Source organism: Cervus elaphus, chromosome 19, assembly GCF_910594005.1.
Source record: "Cervus elaphus chromosome 19, mCerEla1.1, whole genome shotgun sequence".
Taxonomy (NCBI): Eukaryota; Metazoa; Chordata; class Mammalia; order Artiodactyla; family Cervidae; genus Cervus; species Cervus elaphus.
Genome location: NC_057833.1, coordinates 69,484,487 through 69,512,172, shown reverse-complemented (window position 1 = coordinate 69,512,172; position 27,686 = coordinate 69,484,487). Strand labels below are relative to the sequence as shown.

The window sequence follows — 27,686 nt, the reverse complement described above, 5'->3', positions numbered from 1 at the left end:
GGAAGAAGTGATCGGACTCCTTCATTCTTCCACCGATGCGTCGGTCCGCAGGGAAATAATAACCGGGTGGGAGCCAGCCCGGTGTCCGAGGGCGCTGGTCACGCCTCCGCGGCGGGGCGGGACCTCTGTGGAGACCCGCCCACGAGGCGGACAGTCCCGAGAGCCCCGCCCACGAGGAGGCGGGGCCTGCAGCGCGCGGGAAGCGGCGCGCGCGCGGCGGCGGGAGCTGGCGGCCCAGCGGCTTGAGCGCGTCCCTGCAGGTACTGCTTCTCCCGCGCGGACTCTCGCGTCCCCGCGCTTTCCCGGCTGGGCCTGGGTGAGGGGTCAGGGGCCGGGTGGGGGTGGCGAGCGGCCCTCTCCGAGGGCCAGCAGCGAGGACCCGGGAGATCTTCGGAGAAGCGCGCGTGTGCGCGGCGGGCCCCCGGCCCGGCCCCAGTGTCCCCGGAGGCCTCCTCTCAGCCAGGTCCCAGTCAAGTCCGGTTCCGGCTGCCCCGGCTGCCCCCTCGTCCCCGGCCTCGGTCGGCTTGCCGAGCAGCCCTTCCCCCGCGGCCCCGGCCTTCCCCCACCCCCGGTAGCCGTCTCCCCGCGGCGCCCACCCGCAGACCCCCGGGCTTGCCACCCCCTCAGCCTGGCCCGGCCCGGCCCTGGCCTTGCTTTCCCCTCCCTGGGTGTCCGTCCCTCGTTGCTTTTCCGGACGTACTCGGAGAATAAACTGAAAACAGCCGCGGACTCCGCGAACCATTTGAGGTGGAACTGCGAGGGCTGCGTCAGAGGGCCGCACTGACATCCTTTCCCAGGGCAGCGTCTTTAATGGTCGGCAGGGCTCCTGGCTAAGGCTTCAGCGTTCAGTGCCCGGTCCCCGGCTCGAAGATTCACCTCATCACCAACCATTTGCAGCTCTCTTTCCTCCGTCTTTGGAGAACCAACGCCCGTCCCCCGCCACCTACCACCCACCCCGCCCCTGAGGAACTGTGTTTCGCTCCTTGAAGACTCTGGAGGATGAAAGTCATCACTTGCGAGATCGCCTGGCACAACAAGGAGCCGGTGTACAGCCTGGACTTCCAGTATGGAGCCGCCGGGAGGATCCACCGGCTGGCCTCCGCGGGGGTGGACACGGCTGTCAGGGTAAGCGGGGCATGGGGAGTGGGAAGGGCCCAGGAAGCAACGTAGAAGCGGCATTCTCCACTCTTGTGTTTTTATAACGACTGTTAAGCTCAGGGCTTCCCAGGTGGCCGGCTTGGCGGTAAAGAATCTGCCAATGCGGAGACGCAGGTTGGATCCCTGAATCGGGCAGATCCCCCTGGAGGAGGAAATGGCAGCCCACTGCAGCATATTTTAACCTGGGAAATCCCATGGACACAGGAGCCTGGTGGGCTATACAGTCCATGGGGTTGCCAAGAGTCGGACAGGACTGAGCATGCGCACTGCAGGCAATCATCACAAATTATTGTACTAATTAAGTTACCTAGCCCAGGGGCTTCCCAGGTGGCACTAGCGGTAAAGAATCCGCCTGACAAAGGCAGGAGATGCCGGTTGGATCCCTGGGTGGGGAAGATCCCTTGGAAGAGGAAATGGCAAATCCACTCTAGTCTTCTTGCCTGGAGAATCCCATGGACAGAGGAGCCTGGTGGACTACAGTCCATGAGGTCGCAAATAATGGGACACAGCTGAGCCACAAAGTGTATGTATATGTGTATCTAGCTGAGGCAGATAAATTGTCAGGGCCTTGAGTCAACAATGAAGGCAAAAGAGCAGCTTTCTTCCTAGGGTCCTGTTACTTAGACTGATGTCACTGGATGTGGTGATGTTATTATTTCATAACCCTGAGCCAGTTTCCTTTAGGGGAAGATTTTGCACAAGAAAGAGCTGGGAGGCAGTGGCACTAGTGGTTTATGTTTCAGATAGGAGTTACTTCCTCTTACATTTCAAAAGAGAAACTAAATTTTCTTTCTGAAAATCAGTGCAGGGTTGTTTTAATAGGTGCAGTATGAAGCCTGCTCACTACATGTTTCTCTGACTGCGTGTTTTTGTATCAACAGATCTGGAAGGTAGAGAAAGGACCAGATGGAAAGGCCATTGTTGAATTTTTGTCCAATCTTGCTCGCCATACCAAAGCGGTCAATGTCGTGCGTTTTTCTCCAAATGGGGAAATTTTAGCATCGGGAGGGGATGGTGAGTATTTTACTTCAAGTCTTCAGAAATCAGATACACACATGTCTCAGTCAATACTGAGATTTGAGCTAGATATACTTTCTCATTTCAGAGGTGGCTTGACCCTTTAAATCTGTCATTTAGATAGTTCAGTAAAATGATGTTATGGGGAGTGTGAGCAGATGGAAGACAGCAAGCTTAAACTGAGAAGAGCTGTTTGAAAATGACCCCTTTCCCATTCTCTCCCTCTGGGCTGGTTGGAGACAGGTAGGTTGGTGCTTACCATTCTAAGTCCCAAGGCAACTGACCTGACCTTGTTAGGCTTGTTGGCTTAGTATCTGTAAGTGATCATAGTCCGTTCCATGTCTCTGTGTAATTAATGAATTAATTGGCCTGGGGAGTGTTGTTGAAATGGCCCTCTGTTTGTTTGGTGGGCACAAATTGATTCATATTTTCTGCTTGTGTTTAAACAGCATAAAGCTATACAGAAAAAGTAAATCTTTTTAATCATGCTCTTAAAACCAGAATAGTCTAGAAGTGAGAATAAAAAGAAAGTAGAAATCTGAGATGTTGTTGGCAGAAGGAGGAAAAGAGACCTGGTGGAACTGAGTGCCCTGATTCCCAGTGTGTGGTTGAGGGAGAGATGGGGGGTGGGAGCTGCCTGGGGGTGGGGGAGAGGCTGGGCAGTTGGCAGGGCAGCACGGGTCCAGAACACATGTGTCCATATAGCCAGCTCCTTCAGTCTCCTCCTGACACATACATGAGAGTGTCTTCCCAGGTCACTAGCGCTAAAGATCCTGCCTGCCAATGCAGGAGACTTAAGAGACGCGGGTTCAATCCCTGGTTAGGAACATCCCTTGAAGGGCATGGCAGCCCACTCCAGTATTCTTGCCTGGAGAATCCCATGGACATAGGACAAGTCCATAGGGTCGCAGAGTCAGGCACGACTAAAGCAACTTAGCATACACACACATATATGGGCTTACCATGTGCCGGGCATTGTGTGGTATGTGTTTTATATATCTACCTCATTTAATCCTCACAGTGGCCTATGTGCTCGTGTGTGCTCAGTTGCCCAGTCTTGTCCAACTCTTTGTGACCCCCCAGACTGTAGCCTGCCTGGTGAGGGGACCGAGGCATCTAGACAGTAAGTGACTCTGTAGGCTGCATAGCGGGGAATGACTTGCCAATGCCTGCGTTGGTGCCTCTGTTGCTTTTTCTCCCCTGTCAGGTTATGCCTGTGTATTTGTTAATAGAGTCGCTTTGCAGTCATGTTTTGCTGGCCCGGGGACCCTTCTGTTTAAGATGACCTTGTATAACTCTGATCTGGTATGAGTTTGATTTTGGAGTTTTTGTTCGGAAGGGAAACTTGCTGTTCCCGCCCGAATTCTTAGAGGTGAATCCTCATGGCCATAGTGTCTGTAGATGTTGTTTAATGTCCTAAAAATCCAGAAGTGAAAAGCCGTGCAGGAAAGTATGACTTGCATTTAATCGACTCACTCTGCAGATGCTGTCATTCTGCTCTGGAAGGTGAATGATAACAAGGAGCCGGAACAGGTTGCCTTTCAGGACGAGGATGAGGCTCAGCTGAACAAGGAGAACTGGACTGTTGTAAAAACCCTGAGGTAACCTTGGGAGCGACCTGTGAAGGTGTTAGCTTTAGGACCTACCTGAATGCATTCAGCTGATAGGCATTTAGACTTTCGTATCTCACTTACAACTTTTTCTTATGCAAGACAGTAATGCAGGTATAGTTTAAATCAGCGGCTCCCCAACCTTTTTGGTATTAGGGACGGGTTTCGTGGAAGACAGTTTTTCCACAGACTGGGAGTGGGGGTGATTTCGGGCTGATTCAAGTGCATTACATTTATTGTGCACTTTATTGTTATTATTACACTATAATATATAATGAAATAATTATACAGTCGTCACTTGCTGCTCAGTGATAGAGTTTGCATATGTGTCTGCAGGCAGTTGATTCATCATGGTCTCACACGGTCATCCTGCCCACTGATGATCATCTGTGTTCATAGCCGCTCCCCAGTGCTCACATCATGGCCTGAGCTCCATGTCAGATCTTCAGGCATTAAATTCTTAAAAGGAGCCTGCCACCTGGGTCCCTCGCAAGAACCGTTCACCACAGGGTTCTCGGCCCTGTGAGGATCCAGAGCCACCGCTGACCTGAGAGGGGGCGGAGCTCAGGCAGTAATGCGATCGCCAGGGAGTGGCTGTAAATACACACGAAGCTTCACTCGGTGTGCACACCTCCTGCCATCCAGACCAGTTCCTAACAGGCCATGGACTGGTAGCAGTCACTTAAAAGTTTTAAGTGAGATAGAAAGGCTAAATGCCTAGACTGGTAGCAGTCCATGGCCTGGGGGTTGGGGACCCCTGGCTTAAAAAGATAAAAATATGGAATAAAATGGATTTTTCATTAAAAGCCATTAAAATAGATTTTCCTAGTTTCTCTTATAAAATTTTTTTAGTAAACTTGAATCAATTTTAAAGATACAAATGTCCTTGAAGGTAGTAGTTTATAGCTACAGCTAATATAGCTATATAGCTAATGTACCTCTAGTGGGAATTCTACAATCCCATTGCATGGGCCCTGAGTTTGCCTTTAAATTTTTGACATTTGTTTTTTTTTTCTCTCCTCAAGACAAGAATTGCTTTTTCTTTTCTTTTCTTTGGATTCTAGGGGCCACTTAGAAGACGTGTATGATATTTGCTGGGCAACTGACGGAAATTTAATGGCTTCTGCCTCTGTGGACAACACGGCCATCATGTGGGACGTTAGTAAAGGTAGCTGATGTGTTTTTGCTATTGTCGGGGCAAAAGTGCAAGTGTTAGTTGTTCAGTCGTGTCCGATTCTCTGCGACCCCGTGTACTATGGGCCGCTAGGCTCCTCTGCCCAGGCAAGAGTACTGAAGCGGGTTGCCATTTCCTCCTCCAGGGGATCTTCCCGACCTTGGGTTGGAACCAGGTCTTCTGCGTTGCAGGCAGGGTCTTTGCTGTCTGAGCCACCATGAAAGCCCATTATTAGGGGAGCGACATTCCAAGTGTCTGAAAAGCCGAACCATGAAACGCTTCCGAAGAGTTTCTTTAGCGGACTGAAACAGAAGTTTCGCTCGACAGCTTAGGGATTATCCCCATATGCCAGGGATGCAGTCGGAATGTATGAGGTTTAGCAGTGGTGTTATGAGTCATGAGTTGCTGATGCCAAAGCAAGGTAGACGCTGCACGCCTGGGGGTGCAGATATGACGGGGCAGGGGGTGGGAAGGGACAGGGCTGATCCCAGCCTTCATGGACCTGAGGATCTTGAAAGGTTGTCAAGTCATCATCATCAGTGGGGCATTGCCTGCTCAATATAGGGGTAGGTGTGATCAGGTTTCCTTTGTGGCTCAGCTGGTATAGAATCTACCCACAATGTGAGAGACCTGGATTCGATCCCTGGGTTGGGAAGATCCCCTGGAGAAGGGAAAGACTACCCACCCCAGTATTCAGGCCTGGAGAATTCATGCACTGTATACAGTGTTTGGGGTCACAAAGAGTCGGACACACAAAGAGTTGGACTTTCACTTCACTTCACTTCATGGTCAAGTTTACATTTCAGGACATCAAATAAAGCAAAGGATACCTCGCCGCTTTGAAAGAATCTGTTTGGGAGGGGAGTGGGAGGAGGTGGGAGGTAAACATGTGAGAAGTTAAAGTACAGTTTGAAAATAGCAGTGGTGGCCAATACCTAACCACTTTTCCCCGCTGCAGTCCTGCAGTCAAGCTTGGTGTTTTCTCCCAAACCTCTTCCTCTCCTCTTCTTTATCTGATCATTCTCCACCAGCCCAAATACCCAGGTCAGGGGTCAGGCTATGGCGCTGGCATCCCCTGCAGTCTCAGCACTGCATCCACCCGGTTTCCGTCCATGCTGTAAAAGCCTCTCTTCTGTTAATAGTTCCGTGCCGTCCACTGAAGCAGCCTCTCTTGCCTTCTCTGTGTCACACTCTTTCTAATCAGTCCCTGACATTTCGGCCAAGGGGAGGACTGGCGTGACCAGTATCCTCATCTTCTTTCCCCAAACCTTGATATTTCAGTGTCTGTGGGCACTCCATCCAGCACCTCTGAAGCCAGTTGTAATGACCTTGAACACTGCCAGCACGCTGGGCACTCTTGCAGGTGCTGGAAAATACCCGAATATGATGGCCATGTTCTAGCAGGATGTGAATAAGTACACAAACATCCATCCGATGTTAGGAAGTGATAGCGCCCCAAGGGGGTCAGAGAGTGGTCAGGTGATCAAGAAGGGTTCTCTGAACACGTGGAGTTTGAACAGAGACTGGAATGAAGTTGGGGAGCGAGCTGTGTGCATTGTTTCAGGGAACAGTGTTCCCGCCTGTGGGAACAGCAGGTGCGGAGGCCCTGTGGCCGGAACGGCTTGTTGTGTCCAGGCAATAGGAAATCAAGGGTGTGCAGGAGCAGGAGTGGGAAGGAGGACCCAAGGCTGGAGGGTGGTGGTGGGCCCGGGCACCTGGGTCGGGTCTCAGGTTGTATCCTAGGTGTAATCGTGAGCTGCTGAAGGGCTTTGAGTAGTAGAGCAACCTGATTTTACTTATTAGCACGTGACATGCTGATCCTGGGACAACAGAGAAGGGGGCAGGGGCAGGGGGAGGAGCAGTTTTTAAGGAGTATGGAAATCGAGACTTTATTGTAAGCCTTTGTTTAAATGTGTAACATGGGCAAGGTTATTCAAAGTCACTTAAGTTTTTGTATTTGTGGATTTGCATGTGCTGTGATTCCCTCTACTGCCCATCACCTTCAATTCAGTTCAGTCGCTCAGTCCTGTCCTATTCTTTGTGACCCCACAGACTGCAGCAGGCTGGACCTCCCTGTCCATCACCAACTCCCAGTTTACTCAAACTCATGTCCATTGAGCCGCTGAGGCCATCCAGCCATCTCATCCTCTGTCGTCCCCTTCTCCTCCCACCTTCAGTCTTTCCCAGCATCAGAGTCTTTTCAAATGAGTCAGTTCTTTGCATCAGGTGGCAAAAGTATTGGAGTTTCAGCTTAAGCATCAGTCCTTCCAATGAATATTCAGGACTAATCTCCTTTAGGATGGACTGGTTGGATCTCCTTGCAGTCCAAGGGCCTCTCAAGAGTCTTCTCCAACACCACAGTTCAAAAACATCAATTCTTCGGCGCTCAGCTTTCTTTATAGTCCAGCTCTCACATCCATACATGACCACTAGAAAAACCATAGCTTTGACTGGGTGGACCTTTGTTGGCAAAGTAATGTCTCTGCTTTTTAATATGCTGTCTAGGTTTGTCATAACTTTTCTTCCAAGGAGCAAGTTTCTTTTAATTTCATGGCTGCAGTCACCATCTGCAGTGATTTTGACTCCAGAGTTGAAGTCATCATCCTCAAGATGGCCCTCAAAGAAGAATGCCCACTTGGTCTGCACTTGTCCTTTCTGCTGTCTGCTGTCCCAGAGCTGGGCATCTGTCTCTGAAGGCCTGTCCTTTGACAGATCTGACACGGACCCCTCGGGTCCCTGTCAGGCCAGGTGGCATGTCCCCCCATCAGCACATCTCCGGCTGGTCCCTCAGCACCTCCGCTTCCTGCTCATCTCCTTCCCGAAGCCCCGCAGTCCGCTGAGCCCTCTGTTTCCTGGTCTGTCGGCCCCTCTGGCCTCTCATATTCTCCCTGTCCAGCTTGCTCCCCAAGGGGTTTGTGTACGAACACAGACCATCTTCATCCACCAGCTCCATCAAGACAAACCCCAGCTCAGGATCAGCTGTGGTCCGGGTCCCAGGCTGAGCACAGCTGGTCACAGACCCCCACACTGCACCCCGGGCCCCTGCAGATGTGTCCCCAGCAGCCTTTGGGGGCGGGCGGGTGGTCCCAAGGTCCCTGCCCCTTTTGCTTGTGAGGTCTAATCCCACCCCTGTTTCCCCAGTAGCCTCCCCCCCAAACCTCTGAAGATCTGCCGAAGCCGCTTCTTCACCCCCAGCCACCTTAATCTCAGCAGACTCCCAGAGAAGAGCCTCATGAAGGGGAGCGGGACGGACAGTTAGTCTGACATCTGTGGCATGCACATTAAGATCCCTGGTGACCTCGGGGCCTGCGATTTTAGGGGGCAGTGGTGGGCGTGGGGAGCGGGTGCCCCCGGCAAAGGGTCAAGTGAGAGGCGAGGAGGTCACCAGAGTGAGTGACCAGGTGTAGGGCGCTCCCCCCAGAAGAGTTTTGTTTCTCAAAGTCTGGCCAAGGCTTCCTAACTCCTTCCTCGCTTCTTCCAGGTCGTCTTTGTGTGCGACTGGTTTTATCCTCCACGTTTCTCCCCCAAAGCCCCTTCCCATCCTGGCCCGCCTCGCTCTGGGGCAGGCTCTTGTCTCTCACCCGGTCTCCTGTCCCCTCCCAACTAGTGACACTTGCTGTGTGTGCTCTCTTCAACCCTCAGCTTCATCCTTAACATGCAGGTCACTTCCCAGCTCAGCATTGCTCTGAGCCACACTGTGAGCCCCCAGAACCCTTCTCGTGCACGAGGGTGTCGCACCACCAGCGGTCTCAGCTGCCTGTCGTTTCCCCAAACACCAAGCTGACTTTCACCCCTTGGGTTTGCTCAGAATGCTGCCTTCTCTCCCCGCTGGCCCCCTACGTCCTGCCTGACCTGGAGACCTGAACTCCGAGCTCGAGCCTTCTCCACCCTCGCCCCTTGCTGTGTTGGCTGCCCCTCGTCCTCCCCGTGGTGTCCATGTGCGTGCTCGGTGGTGGTCTGTTCCCCCCTCCCCCTGCCCCTGCCACTCGTATTCTCTCTGTCCACTTGCTCCCCAGGGGGATTGTGTGTGCCTAGCTGCCACCGGGAGTTCTGAGCTCCCTGGGAGGGGGGACCACGTGAAGTTATCTTTGACTCCACAGCCTGTTGTGGGGTTTGGTACAGAGGCTCAATCACCCGCTGCTGAATGATGGAACAGCAAAGGAATAATACTGAAATTGTAGTTTATACCATTTGTGCATTAGCAGGTTTTAGTGATGTGTTGTATGCTTTATCCATAGGCCAGAAGATCTCCATTTTTAATGAACATAAAAGTTACGTACAAGGAGTAACCTGGGATCCTTTGGGTCAATATGTTGCTACTCTGAGCTGTGACAGGTAAGTTAGTATTTGATGAGTTGTCCTCACTCTGTTAGCTTGAAATTTTCTTCAGAGGTATTTTTATTACAACTTAACAAATATAAACCACAGTCTAGCTTTGATTCTTTTGTTCCTGATTTCATAGAAAGTGTTTTATTTTACTGTTATCCATAAAACAGAGTAAGAAATTGGAAACTGATTAGGACAAGAACCTTACACAAAGTACTTAATAAATCTTTATTGAATGGATGAATGAATGCAGAAATAATTCTGAGTTAAATCTGAACTTCTTTAGCAACTTTTAAAGAGAAAGTCTTTTATGACTTAGGAAAGAAGAGATACCTAGTAGTAAGGTTGGATATTTATTTCATTTTTTTGATTAGTGTTTACTGCTACAGTGATTTTAATAACTCCATTTAAATTAATTTGAAAAGAAGATATTTTATCTTATTTTCCTCCTTGTTTCAAGGAGGTCTTGTTGCTGTATTTACTGGTGTAATTAAACACAATAATTTAATTGTGTTCTTGGAACAAAGAATTAGAAAAAAAGCCAGGAGGATTTCCCCAGTGGTCCGGTAGTTAAGACTCAGTGCTCCCACTGCAGGGTACCTGGGTTTAATTCCTGGTCAGGGAACTAGACCCTGCATGTTGCAACAAAGACCTGGCCTAGCCAAATTACAAAAAATCAAAAACAAAACAACAGAGTTACCAGTCATATTGCTCACCAGTCATAATCCTTTTTCATGTCTCTTCGGCTTTGCTTCTCAGATTTATAAAGGTCCTGCTCTAGCCATTTGCCGATTTGTTTTAGATTGAAAATTATCACCAGAAAAAAAATACATAATGACAGTTTTCATATAGAGCATATAGAGCCCAATTATGCTAAAGTCTTCTGTTAGGTTTATTGCGGCCATAATTGAGAAGTGCTTCCCCCGGTGACTCCAGTGGTTAAGAATCTGCCTGCAGTACAGGAAACCCGGGTTCAATCTCTGGGTCGGGAAGATCCCCTGGGGTAGGAAATGGCAACCCACTCCAGTGTTCTTGCCTGACGAAATCCATGGACAGAGGAGCCTGGTGGGCTACAGTCCATGGGGTCTCAGAGTCAGACACGACTGAGTGACTAAGCACATACAGCTATTTTTAAGTATAACAAACTGGATTTCAGATAACCCTGGAATGAAAACACTGAGGAAGAATTAGTGTTTATTTTTTGTAGAATCTCCTGTAACATTCCAGATGTCATTTATTTTCTTATATATGTGAATTCTTTGGCTTTGCCCCAGTGACATGTGGGATCTTAGTTCCCCAACCAGGGATTGAACCCATGCCCTCTGCAGTGGAAGGGCCGAGTTCTAACCACTCGATTGCCACAGTAATCCCCTGGTGTACATGTTTTATTCAGCACTCAGGAGTGAAGCAGTCTGATCAGCTTGGGGAATAATATGAATTACCAACAACCAGTTACCTTCTGGTGTTTTCCTTACTCTTGCAAATCCCTGAGGCCAAGACCATTCCACACAAAATCAACTTCACGACAGTCATGCAGATGGCCACTGGGCCACACGTCCAAGACCCGAAGTTCATCTCCCTTGACAGGTTGAAACATTCCATAGAAAAATGAAATTATGTTGTATTTCCCCCCTTCATTAGCGGTAGCCTTTCAATTGTTAATATTTGCCCATGTCATTCAGTTAAGTGTGAAAGTCTTTGGTCAGTGGTTTTGCAGGCTGCAAGTTGTTGAAGCAGTCTTTAGTTCTGGTACTAGATTGTTTCTGTGTGAAGCGTAATTCACTTACTAGAAGAGATAGGTCAGACTTGTCTTCTTTGTTTAGGATCCTGAGGGTGTACAGCACACAGAAGAAACGTGTGGCTTTTAACGTCTCAAAGATGCTGTCTGGAGTGGGGGCCGAAGGAGAGGTACAGGGTTGACATTCCATCCCACCTGTACTTAAGTTGGGACCCAGGAAGTCGTGAGCACCTCTGTACCCTGCGGCTAAGCCCCTGGTGGCCAGGCCCTGACACCTGAACTGCAGTGACTTCCTCGCAGACCGCTGAGTCTCAGTGTGGGGGGCCGGGCTGATCTGAGTGGGGGTGGGGACCTCTGGGGGCCAGGGGAGGAGTAGGCGATGGAGCTCAGTGGTTTCCAGTCCTGAGTGCGCTGTGGAGTCACCTGGACAGCACCCCAGAGATGCATTTCATGTGGCTGGAGGCAGCCAGGGCCCCGGGGTCTGAGGTGCAATGACGGTTGGGAACCACTGACCAGGAGCATCCCAGCCCTAGGCAACAGGAAGGCAGGTGGGTCCGGCACCTTCCAGGCAGGTAGAGGGGCAACGCGGGTCACTGGGCTGGTACCCAGGAATGGGAAAGGTTCTGGTCTTTGGGAAGAAGCGGCAAATAAAGGTAGCATCCTAGTCCTGAGATGTCAGATGACTGAGTACTAAGGCAGGCATGGAGCTGAAAGGGAGCAAGTTGGTTACTGGAGCAAAGAAGGGCTGACTGCCGAGCAATCCTGGGGCAGCAGGCTGGGCTGGTTCTGGAGGATTAAATGCTAGTGTTTCTAAAGCATCAGGTGCATGGCAGCAAAAACTGTTCCACGTAGGGGTTCAATTCAAGCAGCATTTTCTGGGAAGATGATGGGGTTACTATTTTCTGTTTAAAAAGGGTTCATTCAGTGGGAGATTCTAAATATATACACACAGATAACAAACAAAAGGGCTGCTCGTCACCTTCCTGCCTTTTCCCAGTCTCATTTCCCAGGCAAAGCTCTGCTCACAGCGTGGTGTGTTCTTACAGAGATGTATTCATTTAATAATTGTTGAACCACACAAACACGTAGACCCACTCCAGTATTCTTGCCTGGGGAATCCCAGGGACAGAAGGGCCCGGCGGGTCACAAACAGTCAGACACAACTGAGTGACTTAACACTTTCACTTTCAAACATGTAGACACACACACACACACACACACACACACACACACTTAAAGCTTTCCCTACCAAAAATGGGAAATCTGTTCAAGAGTGATGGCCTTTGCAGTTCTGTGTGATTATTTGATTTGTAATGTGTTTCAATTTTATACCTATTATTATGTCAGTAATAAATGAATGACAATACGTAGTAAAAAGAGATAGGAATTGGTAAGCCTTTAGTGTGAATGCGAAGATTTGGGATAACATGTAAATTTCGTGTGCTGCAGGCGAGAAGTTACCGGATGTTCCATGATGACAGCATGAAGTCATTCTTCCGTAGACTGAGTTTCACTCCTGATGGATCTTTGCTCCTCACACCAGGTGTGTTTCACGAAGCTTTGGATTTGAGGGCAGGAGGGCAGCAGTGCTGGTGTCTGTGCTCCTGATCTGTGATGCTCTTTGCAGCTCAGGGAATTCTGATGAAAGCAGTTGTCCCAACTTGTCCACACACTGAACTCTGTTAAGTTGCTTCAGTCATGTCTGACTCTTTGCGACCCATGGACTGTAGCCCGCCAGACCCCTCTGTCCACAGGATTCTTCAGGCAAGAATACTGGAGTGGGTTACCATGCCCTCCTCCAAGGGCTCTTCCCGACCCAGGGATTGAACCCGCGCCTCTTACATCTCCTCCATTGGCAGATGGGTTCTTTACCACTAGCACCACCTGGAAAGCCCTTCCAAAACCTCCAGGGAGCTTCCAAAAGTCCTGGTACTTGGGTCCCACACCCCTAGAGATTGTATTTTAACTGGTTTGAAGTGTGTGGTCTGGGTTTTGGAATTTAAAAAGATCCCCAGTGGTTTTAATGCACAGACAAGTTTGGGAGGCACTAGGCTAGAGTGATAAACGTATTCTCTTAGGTAAATTCAGCTTAAAAGTTTTCTTAACAAATTCCTTTTCCCTAGACATGTACATGGAGGTCACAGTTCTAAAACTCACGAGAAAGTGCCCTTATCATGTTTACTCTGAGTGATGAAGCAACCTGTTGTGACAGGGTCTAGACACAGACAAGTCGGGTTGGAATAACCTATGGGAGTGTAGTGGTCAAATCTGATAGGTCAGCAGAATCAGTGAGGACACGTCAGGCTTGTTGTCTGCAGGAGGGCAAGAGGGTGAGCCTAGCAGAATCAGCCAGGGTGGTGCTATGGCCAGCATGGTCTCAGAGGAGACCGACCCCTGCTCTCCACTGCTCGGGTACCATCCTGTGTGTGATTCAGTGACGTGAACCAGGGCTCAGCCAAACAGGAGGGCGCAGGTCAGGTTTGCCACTGCGTGTTCCAGCCAGGCTGGGTGGGGGCCCCCAGGAGTGTGTGAATCACACAGACATGTGTGTGGATTAGACTGTAAAAGGACAATAGAGAGCATGTGGGAATGACATTGGCTTGGGGGGTGGTCCCAGGGCCAAGAGTAAATAGTTGCTTGAGTATATTAAAAGTTACTTACTAAACTCAGCATCAAATCCTTTTTCTAAATGGCAGCTTTAAAAACATTTTCGGTTCAAAACGGACACCAGATAGGTATCTGCTGTCACTGTTAATGATTCTCAGTGATGTTAATAAATGCAGGAAATGCAATGACAGATTGGAAAAGAAGAGAGAAAACATTGTGATAGGATTATGTTTCTAGAAAATCCTAGAGATTTAAAAAAGTACTATCGGAATCAAAAAAGAATTTGATAAGGTGGCTAGATATTGTAAAAATACATAAAATCTGAATCTGCTACACTAGAATAAGTACTTAGAAATGTGAAAAGGACAGTTCCATTCATAATAGTGCAAAGTCCAGAAGACATGGGAATACATAGGAAAAAATTTAATGAGGCACAGAGCCTTGATGAAGAAGACTAGAAGGTCTTATTGATTGATGGTTATAAAACAAGTTCTGAACAAATAGATATTTCATGTTCTAAAAATTAACATACTCATTGTTTTCCAATTAGGATCCCATTTCATGTTTTTTTGGTTGTTTCTTTTGGTTTTCTATTTTTTTAATTGTATGACATCTCAGATTTGTTTAGCTGAGTAAATGCAAAGAATAATGCAATCAGCTTCCCAGGTGGCTCAGTGGTTAAGAATCCACCTGCAATGCAGGAGATGCAGGTTCAAGCCCTGGGTCCGGAAGATCCCCTGGAGAAGGAAATGGCAAACCACTAGTATTCTTGCCTGAAAAATTCCATGCACAGAGGAGCCTGGCAGACTGCAGTCCACAGGGTCACAAAGAGTCAGAAATGACTGAGCGACTGAGCATGTAGCACATATGAAAGGAGAGTAACACTTGAGCACGCATCTCCTTGTCTGAATGTCAGAGATTCTGTAGTGCAAAAACAGATGTGCTTTTCATCATAGGGGACTAGAATGCAAAAGTTGGAAGTCAAGAGTCACCTGGAGACAGGCAAGTTTGATCTTGGGATACAAAATGAATCAGGGCAAAGGCTAACAGAGTTTTGCCAAGAGAATGCACTGGTCACAGCAAACACTCTCTTCCCAGCAACAGACTCGACTCTAAACATGGCCATCACCAGATGGTTAATACTGAAATCAGATTGATTATATTCTTTGCAACTGAAGATGGAGAGGCTCTATACAGTCAGCAAAAACAAGACTGGAAGCTGACTGTCGCTCAGATCATGAGCTCCTTATTGCCAAAGTCAGACTTAAAATGAAAAAAGTAGGGAAAACCACTGGACCATTCAGGTATGACCTAAATCCCATCCCTTCCGATTATACAGTGGAAGTGAGAAATAGCTTCAAGGGATTAGATATGATAGAGTGCCTGAAGAACTATGGCTGGAGGTTTGTAACATTGTACAGGAGGTAGTGATCAAAACCATCTCCAAGAACAAGGAATGCAAAAAGGGAAAATGGTTGTCTGAGGAGGACTTACTTACAAGTAGCTGAAAAAAGAGAAGCGAAAGGCAAAGGAGAAAAGGAAAGATATATCCATTTGAATGCTGAAAGATATACCCATCTGAAGAATTCCAAAGAATAGCAAGGAGAGTTAAGAAAGCCTTCCTCAGTGAACAATGCAAAGAAATAGAGGAAAACAACAGGATGGGAAAAACTAGAGATCTTTTCACAGAGAAGGCAATAGCACCCCACTCCTGTACTCTTGCCTGGAAAATCCCATGGGTGGAGGAGCCTGGTAGGCTGCAGTCCCTGGGGCTGTGAAGAGTCAGAGACGACTGAGCAACTTCACTTTCACTTTTCACTTTGATGCATTGGAGAAGGAAATGGCAACCCACTCCAGTGTTCTTGCCTGGAGATTCCCAAGGACAGCAGAGCCTGGTGGGCTGCCATCTATGGGGTCGCACAGAGCCGGACACGACTGAAGTGATGCAGCAGCAGCAGCAGCAGAGATCTTTTCAAGAAAATTAGAGATACCAAGGAAACATTTCACACTAAGAAGGGTACAGTAGACAGAAACGGTATGGGCATAACAGAAGCAGAAGACATTGAGAAGAGGTGGCAAGAATCCACAGAAGAGCTGTACAAAGAAGATCTTCATGACCCAGATAACCACAATGGTGTGATCACTTACTTAGAGCCAGACATCCTGGAGTGTGAAGTCAAGTGGGCCTTAGGAAGCATCACTACAAACAAAGCTAGTGGAGGTGATGGATTTCCAGCTGCACTAGTTCAAATCCTAAAAGATGATACTGTGAATGTGCTGCACTCAATATGCCAGCAAATTTTGGAAAACTCAACAGTGCCCACAGGACTGGAAAAGTCAGTTTTCATTCCAATCCCAAAGAAGGACAATGCCAAAGAATGTTCAAACTACCATACAATTGCACTCATTTCTCTTGCTAGCAAAGTAATGCTCAAAATTATCCAAGCTAGGCTTCAACAGTACGTGAAACAAGAAGTTCCAGATGTTCAAGTTGGATTTAGAAAAGGCAGAGGAACCAGAGATCAAATTGCCAACATCCATTGGATCATAGAAAAAGCAAAAGGATTCCAGAAAAACATCTACTTCTGCTTCACTGACTACACCAAAGCCTTTGACTGTGTGGATCAGAACAAACTGGAATATTCTTAAAAAGATGGGAATACCAGACCACCTTACCTGCCTCCTACGAAACCTGTTATGCAGGTCAAGAAGCAACAGTTAGAACCAGACATAGAACAATGGGCTAGTTCCAAATTGAAGTACATCAAGGCTGTATATTGTCACCCTGCTTATTTAACTTCTATGCAGAGTACATCATGTGAAATGCCACGCTGGATGAAGTTCAAGCTGGAATCAAGATTGCCGGGAGAAATATCAATAACCTCAGATGCACAGATCACACCACCCTTATGGCAGAACGTGAAGAGAAACGAAAGAGCCTCTTGATGAAGGTGAAAGAGAAGAGTGAGAAAGCTGGCTTAAAACTCAACATTCAAAAAATGAAGATCATGGCATCTGGTCCCATCACTTCATGGCAAATAGTTGGGGAAACAACAGAAACAGTGACAGACTTTGTTTTTCTGGGCTCCAAAGTCACTGTGAACGATCTCTGCAGCCAGGAAATTAAAAGACACTTACTCCTTGGAAGAAAAGCTATGACCAACCTAGATAGCACATTAAAAAGCAGAGACATTACTTTGCCAGCAAAGGTCTGTCTAGTCAAAGCTATGATTTTTTCCAGTAGTCACGTATGGATGTGAGAGTTGGACCATAAAGAAAGCTGAGTGCCAAAGAATTGGTGCTTTTGAACTGTGTTGTTGGTGAAGACTCTTGAGAGTCCCTTGGACTGCAAGGAGATCAAACCAGTCCATCCTAAAGGAAATCAATCCTGAATATTTATTGGAAGGACTGATGCTGAAGCTGAAGTTCCAATACTTTGGCCACCTGATGCGAAGAGCTGACTCATTGGAAAAGACCCTGATCTTGGGAAAGATTGAAGGCAGGAGGAGAAGGAGATGATAGAGAACAAGATGGTTGGGTGGCATCACTGACTCAATGGACATGAGTTTGAGTAAACCCAGGGAGATATTGAAGAACAACAGGGAATCCTGGTGTGCTGCTATCCACGGAGTCACAAAGAGTTGGACAGAACTGAGTGCCTGAACAACAATAACTGTTATCAAATCAGTATGGAATTGGTATGGGTGCTCAGTCACTTCAGTCATGTCCGACTCTTTGCCACCCTGTGGACTGTAGCCCACCAGGCTCCTCTGTACCCGTATTGATATAGGAATAAGCATATAGATTAGTGGACCAGAGCAGAATCCAGAAATAGATCCTGGGATAAAAGGAAATTTAGTAGGTAACCTGAGGGTATTTCAGTGGGAAGAATGGGTTAGTGAGTGAAGAATACTGGAATGTCTAGATGTATGGAAGAAAATGAAATTGGACTCCTAGCTTTTATATAAAAATAAATCTCAGGTGAACTCCGTACTTAAACATAAAAGGTGAAAATGTAAAACTTACAAGAAAATCTAAAAGGCCTTTCTAGGACTGGGGAAGATCAAGCAAAAGAATGGGGACCCAGAAGCTCTTAAATGACCTACTTGGCTATAGAATGTAGAGCTTGCCTACAGGCAAGAGATGCAGTAGGCAATATCAGTAGTCATATGATGGAGCTGGAAAATAATGTTCATGGAACAGGAAAGAAAGTGCTAAATGATATCGTATGTGAGTGCTCTTCCAATTGGCAGGAAGAACAAACAAACAAAGGGGAAAAGTCTGGAAGAGAGAAATGAGAGCCAGATAGAAAAGGTAGTTTGCAGAAAAGCAGATCTGCATGTGGTATCAGCACACACAGGAGAGTGTTCGGGAACCCAGCAACAGTCAAGGCAGTGCCGGCTACCTTGATATAAGTTAGGTATGGCTCTAGTCATTTCACACTGAAAAACAGTGAAAATACCTATGGCTGACGGGTGTGGGTGTGGCCATTGCTGGAGGGAGTGTGGATTATCAGAGCCTTTTTGGAAAGCAGTCTGGTAACTGTTCAGTGCATCTGCTTTGCTGAGTCATCTGAGATTCACTTCATTAAGAAATGAAAACAGTACATAGGATATATGTCCAAGTGTGTTTATTGCAAACATGGTTTGTAGTTGTAAAAAAAAAAACACCAAAAAGCAATACTTACTTAGAGAGGATGAATTACGGCATTTTCATACCAGTGCACAGTAGGCAGCTGCTAAGGGAAGGGTCTGTTGGTGCCATGCAGGTAACGAGCACAAGTGTGAATAATATCCCATTTTGTAAAATAGATTTTAAAAAGCCACTGTATAATATACCTGCAGTTGAGTTATAACTGGTTGTGATGATTATGTGAGCATGGAGGAAATTAGCAATGACCTGATGGTTTGTTAAGATGGATTATTTGGGGATGGAAGGATGGGTGAGGGGGAGAGAGTAGGGAGACACTGGCTCTGTCTGCTGCCCTCCCCAGGGGGTATGGAATGGTCTTGTGGAAGACTGTGTGTCTGTGTGGAAATGTTAGTGTAAAACAGGGAGATGTTCCCAAGAGTAGCTGTGTGTGACGGGTGTTCTCCGACAGGGTCTGACCTGGTTTTGAGTATAGCCTGTGGTAAGCTCTCAGATGTGGACTGCTCCCCAGGGCAAAGGCAGCTTCTGCAGGGGCTGGAGATGTCAGCAGAGGGCTGGTCTCCTGGCAGCCTCGGGGTGCCATCAGGCAGATAGAAGAAGCTCAAGTCTCAGGCTTTGGGTGGCAGCTGGGGTCAGAATCGGGGAGGACAGCAAGCCGAGGGTCTGATCACAATGCTTCATCACAGGGATTGGCTGGATTCCCAGGCAGAGGTCTGCTGAGGCCGGGGTCCCTGCTTTCTGTTCCTCCTGCCCAGGCCTGGTAGGGGGTCCCAGGGAGCCCCCTTGGAAGGTGACACTCGGGGGTGACAGGTGGCTAGAACCGCAGTAAGGCTGAGCCCAGACAGGGATGAGATGTTTGCATTTGTCCTCAGTCATCAAACACTGGCCAGGAAATAATCTTTCCGAGGAATCTAACATAAACCAGAACTGATGCTCGTGCGTCTCTGCTGGTGAACAGTCTGATAATAACACAGGCCTCGCCTTCCTCTCCTGCTTCTCCAGCTGGGTGCGTGGAATCCGGTGAAAATGTAACGAACACGACTTACGTTTTCTCCAGGAAAAATCTTAAAAGGTAGGCAATTAAAGAAACATATGAAACGTGCACCCATTCTTTTTTTGGCTTTTGTTACGTGACGGTGCCTTTTTGCAAAACCGCAATTCATCTTCCAGGCCCATCGCCCACCTTCCATGTCCTGCGAAGGCGACGCTCGCTGTCCGCTGCTGCCCCGTCTACTTTGAGCTGAGGCCGGCAGCGGAAGCAGGTGTGTTAAGTGACCGGGGCGGGGAGGGAAGAGGTGAGTGCGGGGTTGGTTCCGTTTGACCCCTTTCAGGAGCAAAGACTGATGTTACCAAAATACCTGTCAGCTTACGCATTGTCTAGAATACACTCTTTTTTTTTGCTACAACCAACTTTAAAGGAATGAAAGTAGTAGCTTTGTTTCTCTGCTGCTTGGTTGACGATCATTCATCATCAACTTCCTGTGCAGTAAAGATGATACATGAACTGGATTTCTGTGTAACTGTTTTCCCTCCACTGGCTGCTTTGAAGATTTTTCTCTCTGTCAGCGGCTTTAAGTAGTCCTGTCGCTGTGTGCCTGCCACAGTTTTCTTTGTGTTTCTTATGCTTGGGGTTCACTGGCTGGCTTAGGTCTACAAGTTTATAGTTTCCATCAAATTAGGGGAGCTTTTTAAAAAAATATATTTATTTATTTGGTTTTACCCGATCAGTGGCTTCCCTGGTTACTCAGATGGTAAAGCGTCTGCCTGAAATGCGAGAGACCCGGGTTTGATCCCTGGGTCGGGAAGATCCCCTGGAGAAGGAAATGGCAACCCACTCCAGTGTTCTTGCCTGGAAAATTCCATGGATGGAGGAGCCTGGTAGGCTACAGTCCACGGGGTCGCAAAGAGTCAGACACGACTGAGCGACTTCACCCAATCTTAGTTGTGGGTGCTGGATCTTTAGTTGAGGCACCAGGGAACTAGTTCCCTGACCAGGGATTGAACCCCAGATCCCCTGCATTGGGAGCACAGAATCTTAGCCACTAGACCTCCAGCAAAGTCCCAGATGTGGGGAACTTCGCCAGTTACTTCTTCAGATACTTTCTTCTGTCATCCTCTCTCTCTCTCCTCTTCTTCAGGGACTCCAGCTACGCGTGTATCAGGCTGCTTGAAGTTACCCACGGCTTACTGGTGCTCTGTTGACTTGACTTGCCCCAGCTCGGCCCCCCGCCTGCCAGTGTTTTATCTTAGATAGTTTCTATAGCTGAATTTTGAGTTCGCGTACCTTTTCTTCTCTGTCACCTGCCCTTGGTGCCATCCGCTGTATTTTCTACCTGCGACAGTGTGGTTTTCATCTCGAGTTCAAGCTGGTTCTTCCTTATGTATATCTGCTTTCCTCTTGCTTCTTAAACATGTAGACTACAGTTTCTTAAAACAACTCTTTTAATGGCTTTGTGTACAAAGGCTTGGTTTCGATTAACTTTTTTCTCCTCATTATGGGTATTGTTCTGCTTCTTGGCATGCCTGATAATTTTTTATTAGACATTGTGGGGATTTTACCTTAGTGGATGCAGATGTATTTTCATTCTTGTTGTTTTTTTTTTTTTTTTAATTTTGGCTGCGCTCCCTGACTCCAGCATTTGTTGTCTATAGACTTTTTAATGATGGCCACTCTGACCAGTGTGAGGTGGTACCTCACTGTAGTTCAGATTTGCATTTCTCTAGTAATTAGCGATGTTGAGCATCTTTTCATATGGGTGATCTGTATGTCTTCTTTGGAGAAATGTCTGTTTAGGTCTCCTGGCCATTTTTGGATAGGGTTTTTGTTGTTGTTGAGTTGCGTGAGCTGTTTGTGTATTTTGGGAATTAAGCCCTTGTCCGTAGCATCAGTTGCAGATACTTCCTCCCATCCTGTGGATTGTCTGTTTGATTGCTGGCCTCCTTAGGGATGGCTCTTTCTTTCCCGTAGTTTTCTCACATGCATGCACTGCCAGCGTCAGCTGAAGACTCAGGAGGCCCCCACAGCTCTCTCTCTGCCCCGCCACCATATGCTCCGCCAAGCCTCTTGGCTCCCAGCGCGGGGTTTCTGCTGGCCGCTGCCTGAGTTCCCTCCACCTTTGCGGGGCCTGGAAACTCCAGGCAGAAAGCAGGGGCGGTGAAAGGGCTTGGGTCTCCTGCTTCCTGTCTCTGCGAGATTGCTGTCCTTCATGGGCTCGTGGACAGTGTCCCCCAAACCCTGGTTTCAGTATTCTGCCAGGTATTTTAATTTTTTCAGGGAAGGGTCAGTTGGTCCCTGTTACTCCAAGGCTAGATGCAGAAACTGTTTTCAACTTTCTAAACCTTTATGTGAATGACTTCCCTGCTAACTCAGCTGGTAAAGAATCCGCCTGCAATGCAGGAGATCTCGGTTCGATTCCTGGGTCGGAAAGATCCTCTGGAAAAGGGATAGGCCACCCACTTCAGTATTCCTGGGCTTCCCTGGTGGCTCAGCTGGTAAAGAATCTGCCCGCAATGCGGGAGACCTGAATTCAATCCCTGGGTTGGAAAGATCCCCTGGAATAGGAAATGGGAACCCACTCCAGTATTCTTGCCTGGAGAATCCCCGCAGGCAGAGGAGCCTGGTGGGTACAGTCCATGGAGTCACAAAGAGTCGGCCACGACTGAGCAACTTAGCAAAGCGCACACAGCATGAAAACATCCCTTGATAAGACATTTCTACGTGACCCTGATTTTTCCTCATCAGGTGCTGACCCCGGGGTGACTTGCCTCATCCACATATCTTCCTTTCCTTCTTTTTGGATCTCAGGTGTCCTTGAGTCTCGGATCATAACATGGTGTCCTCATTGGTTCATGTGTGGTTCTCCTTGATTCTTACGTGGGTGTTAGTCACTCAGTCACGTCCAACTCTTTGTGACCCCATGGACTGTAGCCCACCGGGCTCCTCAGTCCATGGGATTCTCCAGGCAAGAATACTGGAGTGGGTTGCCATTTCTTTCTCCAGGGGATCTTCCCGACCCAGAGATCAAACCCCGGTCTCCCACACTGCAGGCAGATTCTTTACTATCTGAGCCACCTGGGAAGCCCTGGATTCTGATATTCATATATAAAGTAAGACAAAACTGAATTCTGTAAAGCATACAGCAAGCTAGTCTTTCATGAAATTATGTCACTTACGTTCCCCAGGGAGAGGGCTTTGGTGGGGGTGGAAATGTGTTTTCTCCAAGAGCTTGGCTTGTTTGACCGTCTCTGCCCCTGTGTGTGCCCATCACCAGAACCGGGCATGGAGCTGGTGAGCCTGCCCTACCGCCTGGTGTTCGCGGTGGCTTCTGAGGACTCGGTGCTTCTCTACGACACCCAGCAGCTGTTCCCGTTCGGCTACGTGTCCAACATCCATTACCACACCCTGAGTGACATTTCCTGGTGAGTGGGCAGTGAGGACGCACCCTCCCCTGGAGTAGCCCTGCAGTTGGCTTGGTTGGCCCTTATTTACCAGCTTTTTTTTTTTTTGGAAAAGATTAACATTAAAAGGAAATCTGTGTCTCACTTGCTACAATACTGCTTCTGGTGGTCACGTCAGTGGATGTTGATGCCACACAGATGGCCCTGTGGATTCTTCCCATTCTCATAAACCGAGGGGAAGACGCCTGGGCTCCCTGGTCATCTGGGGACTCACCAGGCCCCCGGGAGGAAGGAAGCCCAGACACAGAGGGGGACCCGGAAACGGACCCGTCCTGGGGGGTTGCCGCCCTGGCCTTCCTGCTTGGGGTTCTTAGCACCCCCGGGCCCCTTACTCCGTCTCTCCTGCCTGCTGGGGCCCAGCCTGGGCCTGGCCACCCTGCCAGCCAGCCGGTTCCTGCTCTTTGTAACTCTTGATCTTCTTCCTGTCCTCTTTTTATCTTGGTGGGCAAGAGGAGGCCGTCTCACCTAGATTCCCCGGTGGATTTTGTGAGGAGGCAGAGACACTGGGGCCCTGGGAAGCTTGAGGCGGGTGGTGCAGTGTGTAGGGGGGCAGGGAAGGGGCTCCAAGAGCCCTTCCTCAGCCGGGCCCCCTCCCCCGGACGACTCTTGCCTTCAAACAAAGCTGGGGACGGTGTTTGAACTTCCGTTTTCCTGCCTGGTGATGAGCACGCCCAGAGTGGCCTACAGCGTTCGGTAAACTTCCTCCCTTCTGCTTCTGTTTTGGGAATGAAGGTCCAGCGACGGGGCCTTCCTGGCCATCTCTTCCACAGATGGTTACTGCTCCTTCGTGACATTCGAGAAAGATGAGCTTGGAATCCCCTTGAAAGAGAAGCCGGTTCTGAGCGTGCGAACTCCTGATACAGCAAAGAAAACCAAGAGTCAGACCCCCTCGGGGTCTTCGCCAGGACCCAGGCCAGGGGAGGGGACCCCCACCGGCAGAGTCCAGGACCCCAGCAGTCCCTCTGCCACCCCCCCGCAGGTGAAACAGTCTCCAGCCCCCACGGCGGCCAAGGACACCCCTGCAGCTGCTTCCGGTTCCAGGGTTTCCCCGGCAGGGCACCCCAAGGAGAAGCCCCTGCAGCCCAGCGGTCAGAATGCCAAGGCCCAGCCATCCCGGAGGGTCACCCTGAACACCCTGCAGGCCTGGAGCAAGCCCACACCCCGGTGAGCACTCGGATGCAGAAAGAAAGCGTCCTTGAGGTTGAGACAACACAGCCCCCCGCCCTGTACCGTGTGGTCTCCTACACGGCGGCCGGAGAGACGTTTCCTGACGTCTGTGGGGCCCCATCCTCACTCAGACCTCCGTCCACCTCGCTTCTAGGTGGGGGAGGGAGTGGGACGGTGTTTGAAGTCTTTTTGATATTAAAGTTCCCCCCCTTTAATTTCTTGTGAACTTCTTGCAGTTAGAGTTTTAAAAAAGTAACTGTTGAGAATTGAGACTGGATTTTTTTAAAAAAGAACCATCCATGTATTAGAGCTTCCATACTGAAGCCACGGCCAGTAGGCTTTATATGAAGCATCTAGCAGAGTGGCTAATGTGTCACTGAAAATTCACAAAGCACGGATTCTGAAGCTTTTAGATAACTGGTTGACTGTTACTTATGTGACGATGTAACTGAGTAAGTGGTCCTTGGTTACTGAGTAAGTGGTCCTTGGTTACTGAGTGAGGAGGCACACTGACACAGTATTCAGCGCCTCGCGTGATGTCAGCTGATGCCTGTGTTTCCTTGGAACCTTGGTACCACATACAGTCAATCCCTGTGACACTCACGACCTTTTACTTCTCTTTTTAATCCAGGAGAATAAACTTAATACCCTTAAAGACAGATTCTCCACCGAACTCCATATCAACCCCCATAACTTCCAGCCCTTCCACAGAGGAAGTTCAATCAGGTGAGCAACACTGTGGGCTTTCTTGGTGGCTCAGCTGGTAAACAATCCACCTGCAGTGCGGGAGATCCAGGTTGATCCCTGGGTCGGGAAGATTCCCCTGGAGAAGGGAATGGCCACCCACTCCAGTATTGTTGCCTGGAGAATCCCATGGACAGAGGACCCTGGTGGGCTGCAGTCCGTGGGGTCACAAAGAGTCGGACAGGACTGAATGATTAACACTTTCACTTTCAAGCGACACTGTTACTGGTTTAATATAATTAAAGAGAATCTCGTCTCTTTTGGAAATGAACACCACCTGAGTTTAAGTCAGTTCTGAGAAAGCAAGGATGCATCTTGGGACTTCCCTGGTGGTCCAGTGGCCAAGACTCCACTCTCCCAATGCAGGGAGCCTGGGTTCGATCCCTGGTTGGGGAACTAGATCCTGTGTGTCTCCACTAAGACCCCACACAGCCATATAAATAATAATAAATAAAACCTGGCTTTAAAGAAGGATGCATCTTACCAGGCTTGTTTAAACCTGAGGGGGAGATGGTGTAGAGCTGGTTCCCAGTTCAGCCCGGTTGGCGCTGTGGGCGTCACTCCTGGCTGTGGGGCTGTCCTTGGATGCAGGCGGCGTAGCAGCACCCCTGGGTGCTCTCCTCCCTTCCCCCTCCTCGTGACACTCTGCAGTGCCACCAGACTCTGCCCACTGCCCCTCGAGGGGCACAGCCACCCCTGGCTGCGAACCGCTGGGTCAGATCTCCCCCTCAGATCCACAAAGGACCTGGCCAGGCAGTCCAGTTCCTTTGTCTGGACACGAAATTTATCTTGTAAACTTAAGCTCTTAACTTTAGAGATGTCTTCACTCACCTGCCAACCCTGTGTGTGTTTAAGCCTCAGAGATGCCTGCAGAGCCTCAGGTCAGCCCCCCGGAGCTGAAGCGGCCCCGATTCGGTGAGCATGGAGAAGGACCCCAGTGAGACCTGTCCTGTGCCTGAAGGTGGCCAGCTCTGGGGCCCCCGGGTGCCAGGGAGGGGTGGGCCTGAAGGCACCTGAGACCAGTGGCATCCGACGGAAATGGATTTCAGTAACGGAAGATACACGTGGACTGGTCTTCTCCAGAGATATGTCGCCTCTTGTATTTAGGATATATTTTTACCTCAGAGATGTGAACATCTTAATAGACTACATTCTCTTTTTCTTGAATTCCTGAGATGGGAGCCCTGTATCATCCATGGGGTTGCAAAGACTTGGATAAGACTGAGCAACTTTCACTTTCAGTGTTACCTAGTGTGAAAATGAGTGACTCTCGCCTCGGAATATTTGTATGAAAATGCAGACACTTGACCGTGGATTCTCCTACAGCTGGAATTAGAGGAGACGGTACTTTGAGAAGGTTTATTCCATTTAGGTTTTAGTGTGTTGGATGATTTGATCAACTTCGCTCCTAAATAGTTGATTAACTTTTGGAAGTTTGTTATGTTTGCTTTCAGGTTTTAAAGGTAATAATGCTCTTTCTAGAAAGATAGTAAACTAGAGTAAATTAGGACAAAAGAAACTGGCTTGGAGGTGGAAATCACCCATCTCACCACCAAAAGGAAACCCTTGCTACTGTTTCAGCATATTTCCTTTTTAAAAAAAATTGTTTTTAATGTTATTTTTGGGAGGAGGAAGGGTTGTGATCTCACTTTATATGCAGTTTGGTTAACACATAGGTTACCTTCTTGATTTTTCAAAGCAAAAGAAGTACCTTTCCTCGGTGGTCTGTGCTTCTGCCCGTTCAGCACCTGGGCTGCTGGTGTGGTCCTTTCCCACCTGGGAGTAAATGGGCCTTGCGGGCTGAGATGTGTGACGTGCTGTCCCTGCAGCAGGCATCACACGTTTGGAGGCTCCTCTTAGTGCGAAAGATGCTGGCGTCGTGACCGAGAGGTGGCGACGGGCGTGGTCCCGGGCGCCGGCGCGGCCGTGTCACGCTGAGCGGAGCTGACCCCTGCTTCCGCGACGCCTGATGCCGTCAGTCACCCTGGCAGATGAAGCCCCCAGGCGAGGCTGCACCAGCGCGCCTTGCCCCAACTAAGCCAGACCAGAGGGCGAGTTCAGGATCCGCACATCCCGCCTCTGCGGGGAGCCCCTGAGGGTGGGAGAACCACCCTCAGCTCAGGCCGGCAGCAGGGCAGAGAGTTGGAAAGGACTTGGTTCTTTGCTTCACTGAGCCACGTGTGTGTGCTCAGTCATGTCCGACTCTCTACGACCCCATGGACTGTAGCCCCCACCAGCCTCCTCAGTCCATGGGATGCTCCAGGCAAGAATACTGGAGCGGGTTGCCGTGTCCTCCAGAGCACCGTCCCGAACCTGTGTCTCCTGCATCGTCAGGCAGATTCTTCAGCACTGAGTCACCTGGGAAGCTCCGTCCACAACCCAGTTAACCAGAAAAGGAGCCCGCCTCTCTCTTCACGGGAAAGAGGCAAAGGGGATGATTTACAATGTGGAGAGCTTGCAGGTGAATCGATGCAGAGTTGTAGTAACACAGGTGTGGGTCACGTCCAGTAGGAAGATGTTTTAAGAGGTCAAAGAGCAGCTGTTTTGACCAAGGGTTCTCCGCCTTGAGGCCCCCCCCCCAAAGAGCTGCCAGACGTTGATGCCCGGGTCCTGCCGCCCAAGTCTGTCTTCCTTGGTCTGCGGTGCTGTTTGAACCTTAGGATTCTTGAAAGCTTCGCTGGCGATCTAAGGCACAGCCAGGATTGAGAAGAGAGGGAAGCTTTCCCTGGAGGCAGTCTCTGCCTGTTAAATGCATCTGCACCAAAAGCTTTCTCTTGCTTTCCTGGTCCATCACTGAGGGACAGCAGCTTTCTTTACCAAACCAAAAGGATAACAACGTGTGGGAGATGCCATCAGCTCTTCAGAGGAAAAATGACTTTAAATTTCTTGCAGCTGGGGACTTCCCTGGTGGTCCGATGGCTAAGACTCCTGCGTGCTTCCAACGCAGGAGCGGGGCACAGGTTCGACCTCTATTCAGGGAACTAGACCACATGTGCTAGGGGGCTCAGCCAAAAAATAAAAGTATCCTGCAGCTGGA

At 49.0% G+C, this 27,686-nt stretch overlaps 1 protein-coding gene across 3 annotated transcripts; it reads left to right on the top strand.

Moving 5' to 3' along the window:
* The first annotated feature begins 207 nt into the window (after nt 1–207).
* Nucleotides 208–27,686, top strand: CHAF1B (chromatin assembly factor 1 subunit B). Of its 3 annotated transcripts, XM_043875063.1 has the most exons (14): nt 208–260; nt 898–1,125; nt 2,040–2,172; nt 3,659–3,776; nt 4,850–4,953; nt 9,198–9,294; nt 11,109–11,193; nt 12,473–12,566; nt 19,283–19,352; nt 19,451–19,575; nt 22,552–22,699; nt 23,471–23,902; nt 24,537–24,631; nt 25,505–27,686. In XM_043875063.1, the coding sequence occupies exons 2-14, from the start codon at nt 1,000–1,002 to the stop codon at nt 25,588–25,590; spliced, it is 1,713 nt and encodes a 570-aa protein (XP_043730998.1). In that variant the 5' UTR covers nt 208–260; nt 898–999; the 3' UTR covers nt 25,591–27,686. The 3 variants fall into 3 exon arrangements, with proteins under 3 accessions (XP_043730998.1, XP_043731000.1, XP_043730999.1); XM_043875064.1 differs by lacking the exon at nt 208–260 and having other exon boundaries at nt 311–1,125; nt 19,451–19,542; XM_043875065.1 differs by lacking the exons at nt 208–260; nt 19,283–19,352; nt 19,451–19,575 and having other exon boundaries at nt 306–1,125.